Raw genomic sequence first — 6,314 nt, forward strand, 5'->3', positions numbered from 1 at the left:
TTGTAATAGACTCTTCCTTTCAACCTGATCCATCATGCATTTAGGGAGCTGACTGGGCACAAGTTGGAGCAGAAAGAGAAAAATGAAACCACAGCCTTCTATTTTGTTTCTAACAGACTTGTACCAAACATTCTGTGGCTGAATCTAGGTGATGGTGAGACAAGAGGACACAGGGGTTAAATTCTGTGGCCGCAGAGGAGAAGTTCTACCCTCAGGCTGAGCCAACGGCCTTTTCTGGCCTGATCACCTGGGCACTGGCTGCTGAGTGCAGAGACGGGAGGCAGATGGTCTCCGCAGCTGGAAGCCCAGCACCCGCCCCAGCTGCTTTGCATGTCCCTCCCAGCCGCCCTGCAGTCCAGAGCCCATATCAATGCCTGGGTCAGAGCTCTGGAGAAGAGCTGCTCAGTTAGGACCCAGAGGGAACCATGGAAACCCCAGCGCAGCTTCTCTTCCTCCTGCTACTCTGGCTCCCAGGTGAGGGGAACATGGGATGGTTTTGCACATCAGTGAAAACCCTCTCAAGTCCTGTTACCTGGCAACTCTGCTCAGTCAATACAATAATTAAAGCTCAATATAAAGCAATAATTCTGGCTCTTCTGGGAAGACAGTGGGTTTGATTTAGATTACATGGGTGACTTTTCTGTTTTATTTCCAATCTCAGATACCACCGGAGAAATTGTGTTGACGCAGTCTCCAGCCACCCTGTCTTCGTCTCCAGGGGAAAGAGCCACCCTCTCCTGCAGGGCCAGTCAGAGTGTTAGCAGTAGCTACTTAGCCTGGTACCAGCAGAAACCTGGCCAGGCGCCCAGGCTCCTCATCTATGATGCATCCAGCAGGGCCACTGGCATCCCAGACAGGTTCAGTGGCAGTGGGTCTGGGACAGACTTCACTCTCACCATCAGCAGACTGGAGCCTGAAGATTTTGCAGTGTATTACTGTCAGCAGTATAGCAACTGGCCTCCCACAGTGATTCCACATGAAACAAAAACCCCAACAAGACCATCAGTGTTTACTAGATTATACCAGCTGCTTCCTTTACAGATAGCTGCTGCAATGACAACTCAATTTTAGCATCTCTTCTCTGCTTGGGCATTTTGAGGATCTTAAAAAAGTAATCCCTTGATATAGTTAGACTCTGATTCCTGCGTTTTTCCTCAGACCAAGATGGACAGCCAGGTTTAAGCACAGTTTCACAGTAATGGCCACTGGATCAGATTTACATCAGTGGATGTCAATAAAGGTCCCAACCAGAGCCATAAGGCAACAACAATAGCAACAAATAATCAAAATTGGAAAAGAAGAATTAAAGCTGTCATAATTCACTGATGAAGGATTGTGTGCAGATAAAATTCAAATTTGTCTACAGAAAAACTATTAAAATTGACATGAGAAATAGAAAATCATTAGATTCAAGATCAATTTATTAATTCATAGATTCAAAAATCAATTTCATTTCTGCATAATGGAAAAAAATGCTAAAAATTAACATTATAAAACAAACACACCATTTACAAAAACATCAAAGTGTCAATTACTTAAAAAATAGACTAAATACACTGACCTCTCCAGAATATTATTTTGAAAAATAAAAGAAAACCTAAATAGAAATTCAGTTCAAAGACTGAATGTCTCAGTACTATGAAAATGTCAGTTCTTCAAAGATTAAAATATTGATTACATATAAGAAAAATCAAAATCCTAAAGTATACTCCAATTTAAATTAAGAAGCTAATCTAAATATTATATGGGAATGTCAAGGATGTAGAATGGCCACAGTGAACCTGAAGAAACACCAAAATGAGAACTTACAGTGCCTGAATACCTGGAATATAGTGTGGGTGACAGTATGGTGATGGTGAGATCAGAAGTTTAAAAATTTGCGAACGTGCTTATTTTTGGAAATAATTACTACGCAGATGTAGCCAAACCCTCTTCAACTGTGCCACCAGAATCTCAGATTTCCAGAATTAGTTTCTCACAGTGTGATTCTTAACATGGCATCGATAATTCTCAGTCTCCCCAGTAAATGCAGCTCAGTGCATGGTGCAGCTATCCATTTGACTTCTACAAATATTTTAAATGGTAGAAAATTATATTTATTTATCCAACTAATTGACTCAGTAACAGCTGTTCATTTGCAGAGAGGTACTCTGTTTTAATAAATAACAAAACTAAGAAAGTTAGTGAATGACCAAGTAGGAAGAGTGATAGGAACAGCTGTCTTAGCTTTGTCAAAGACTTCCTTCCAAAAGGGGTTTCACTGGTCACTTTCATTTATCACCACCAATAATTTATTATAACATTGTAATGTGGTTTATTGAATATTACATGAAAGTGAAAAACAGAGTAGTTGTACCAGTACTGGAAGCACTGTTTCTACTGAATACAAATAATTTTCACACTATTGTAAAGTCAAAACATCTCAAGTGCAACAACCATGAAATAGGGACTTACTATAAGTTCAGGGAAGTAACTATAAAGAAACTCACAAATTTTAAGAAAAATAGAATATATTCCTGATAGAGGTACAGGAATATATTATCTAAAATATACAGTTTTCCATTAAAAAATCCTGCAAAGAAACAGAAAAGTATGATCAATATTGAGGGAACAAAACAAAACAACTGCTGCAAGAAAGCACAGTCAATGAAAGCTGATTCTGACTTGTCCTGAATATCAGCTTTAGCAAAGACTACGAAGCAATTATTATATAGATGTTTAAATAATTATTCTTAAAACTACGATCATATAGTTTTAAAGATATAAAGAGGAAAGTATAAAGACAATAACTCAGCAAATGGAAACTCTTAAAAAATAGAAACTATGGAAAAGAATCAAGTGAGAATTCTAGAAACAAAAAGTACAATAACTCAACTGAAAAATATATTAGATAAGTCCAACATCAGTTTAAGATGGCAAAAGATTCAGTGAACTTAAAAATAGATGTATAGAAATTATTGAATCTAAATAAAGAAAGGAGTTTAAGAAAAAATGCGCAAGACTTGACAGAATTACAGCTCAGGTTGAAAGATACCAACAGGTGTGTAAAGCGAGTCACAAAAAAAGCAGAGAGAGAGAAAGTGATCAAAAAATACTTGGAATAGTAATGACAACAGCTTTTCAAAAATAATGAACCACAAAGGTAATTTAATCTATAGATGAAAGAAACTCAATGAAACACTTTCAGGATATAATACAAGATTAATAACAAAATACATTATACTTAAAAATGTTGAAAGACAAAGAGAAATTCGTGAATGTGTCAGGACTAAAAGCTGACCCTACATATGGAGACACAATAATAATGCCATTGGCTAAGTTTTCATTAGGACTGAGGGAGGCTGGAAGAGATTGGAATGAGATATTTAAATACTAAAAGGAAATGAAAGAGGACAACCAGCAATTTTGTTTCTGGTGAAAATATTCTTCAGAACTAAAAATATTCCTTGATAAACAGAATAAATTCATTAATAGCAGCTCTGCCTTATAAGAAATTCAAGAGGAAATCTTTCAGAATCACAGAAGATTACAGCAGGCGGGATTTTGAGCCCACAGGCTATAATGAAGGACTCAAAAGTAGTAAACAATAAGAATAAAGCTAGAAAAAAACACACAATTCAATTTATATGACATTAAAGACATAAAAACCCAAATTACTGTGTTCGATGTCAGAATGACAATTACCTTGGTTGAGATGGGGAAGCAGTTACTGAAGAGGAAGGTGCATGGAGGAAGCATCAGCAGAAGGTAAATATTCTGTAGTTCCATCTGGCCAATGAATACACAAAAACTATTCAGTTGCAATTTGAAGATGTGTGCCCTTTGTGCCCTCTGGGTGTTTTATCACTTAAAATAATACGTAAAAATACCAAATAGAATAGAAAATATTTATGAAAACTCAGCCTATTAAAGACCAATGTAAAATATGCCTGGGAAAGGGAAAAATAATTACAAACCTCTTAGAGAAAACAGGACATTAAAAAATATGTCCCTTCAGCCGGGCGCGGTGGCTCACGCCTGTAATCCCAGCACTTTGGGAAGCCGAGGAGGGGGGGCGGGATCATGAGGCTTAAGATCCATGTCTGGAAGCTCGTAAAATGCTAAATTATGTAAAACACAATAAGCCAAGTATGCAGGTTGTAGTTCTCTGGGGTACTCAATTATAATAAAATAATACAGAACTAAAAAACAAATTAGGATAAAATAAATCAACACTGTAAACAAAATATGTTGTGCCAAATATGATTGAATTTTTAGATAAAAGATTGTAAGTAAATAAATGAAATTGCATACACAAAAATAAAATCAAAAGACAACTAAAAACAAGGAGAAACTATTCTTAATATATTAAACAAATAAACTGTTACTGTTCTAATATGAAACAACTCTATTAAAAGTTAAGATAATGGATCAAAAATCCAATAGAAAAAAGAAGAAAAGAGAACAGACAATGCGTTATAAAAGATATATACATATAGCATTTAAACAAAAGTAAAGTGTGTAATCTCAGTAATGAGGGAAATGCACATTGAAACTACTTTGAGGTAGTATTATGTGGTTTAAGAAAATCCAAAAAATATTAACCATATTTTTAGGCAAGGTTATAGGGAAACAGGATTTCTCATTAACAGCTGTGAGGATGGAAACTAATACTACCTTTTTAAGAAGGAGAATATGACAACATCTACAAAACTATCTTAATGTGTAACTTTGACTCATAATCCCATTCCTAGGAATCTCTGAAGATACACCTTCAACACTACAAAAATACATATACACAAGGTGATTCATTGGAACATTAATTGTAATGATTTGTAAAATGTTGACACCACCCAGAATATTCATAAATAAATATTTTGTTGAAATAGCTATGGAACATTCACGCAATGGAGTATGTATCAGCTGTCAAAAGGAAGAAGGTATCTATGAATTGACAGGAAGTTATTTCTCAGATATACAGTTGAATGAAAAAAAGCAAAGTGCAAACAAATATCTATACCGTGTTACCTTCCAAGTAAGAAAGCAGAGGAGATTTAAAAACAAACAGAACCGTAAATGAAAACAACAAATTTGAGAGGATAGACAGAGTGAGGCTGGCAGGGAGTGATAAGAGGAAGGTGCTGGTAACGGGGTGAAGGGATGAGATGAGAGTGGTACAGAAGGGGTGGAAGGCGACACGTCTCTGAGCTTACCTTGTTGTTTTTGTGAATTTATGTCTTTGGAGACTCTGTTTATACTACAAATATTTGAAAATAATTGAAATCAAGAAAGATGAGAGGATCCAAATGGGTTACAAATAACAGTAAATGAAACTAAATGTATTACAAATGAATTAAAAAATAACAAGGTGGTGGATATGGGAAGAAAGGACTAATATAACTATTGTTGGGACCCAGTATTTTGACTATTTCCACTAAAGCTAAAGACAAAAATATCTGTGGTTCAATATTTTACTGGACTTAGTAGCTTCAATTTTTACAGGGGTATAGTTATGCATGTGCCCACATATTTTTATTTATTCCAGGCAATGGCTACATGAATTTTTAAAAGTTTTATTTTGATTTTAATTGACAAATAGTAATGTATATACATACGGGGTACAATGAGATGCATACATGTATACATTGTCGAATAATCAAATCAGGTTAATTAACATAGTCCTCACCTCCAATATTTATCATTTTTTGTATTGAGAACATTGAATATACTTTGTTATTTTGAAATACAGAATATAGTATTATTAACTACAAAACCACTGTCATAAGGTTAACAAGAACAGCATGCCAGGTTCCAGACTGAAATATAGTTAAGCGTTAATCAGACAACATTCTGAGCCACTTCCCTTAGCTTCTCACTAATAAAAGTCAAGTTGCAATAAATACAGACCATTAACGTCCCCATTGTTCCCAAATATAACACCTTCACCATTATGAGCATAAAACCTAATCTTTGAGATATTTACCAGATCCTGAATTCCAGTAGAATAGCTGACACCAACTTGTCTAAAGACCACCCCCCTCCCAAAGAACCGAGTCAACATAAGAAAGCAGTTTCTTCACCTCCCAGTCCCATGACTTCATCCTTCACTCTTCAACCAATCTGTCTCTCCATCCAAAACCACTTAAAATCTTTAACCCCAAAGTGCTTGGGGAGGTAGATATGAGGCTTCCTCCTGTCTTCTCATTTAATTGCCTTGGGATTAAATCTCTTTCTCTGCAGCAGCCCCCAGTGTCTTAGTGTATGTTGACTTACCATGTAATAGGCAATCAAGCCTGCCAGAAATACATCTATATAATAATGTCGCCATGCTATGC

At 35.9% G+C, this 6,314-nt stretch overlaps 1 gene segment (V, D, J or C); it reads left to right on the top strand.

Moving 5' to 3' along the window:
- The first annotated feature begins 402 nt into the window (after positions 1-402).
- Positions 403-1,071, top strand: LOC134756737 (immunoglobulin kappa variable 3-20-like). The segment is given in 2 exon segments: positions 403-474; positions 662-1,071. Coding segments are annotated over 2 exon segments (459 nt in total).
- The last annotated feature ends 5,243 nt before the right edge of the window (positions 1,072-6,314 follow it).

This window comes from Gorilla gorilla, chromosome 12, assembly GCF_029281585.2.
Source record: "Gorilla gorilla gorilla isolate KB3781 chromosome 12, NHGRI_mGorGor1-v2.1_pri, whole genome shotgun sequence".
In the NCBI taxonomy this organism is placed as follows: domain Eukaryota; kingdom Metazoa; phylum Chordata; class Mammalia; order Primates; family Hominidae; genus Gorilla; species Gorilla gorilla.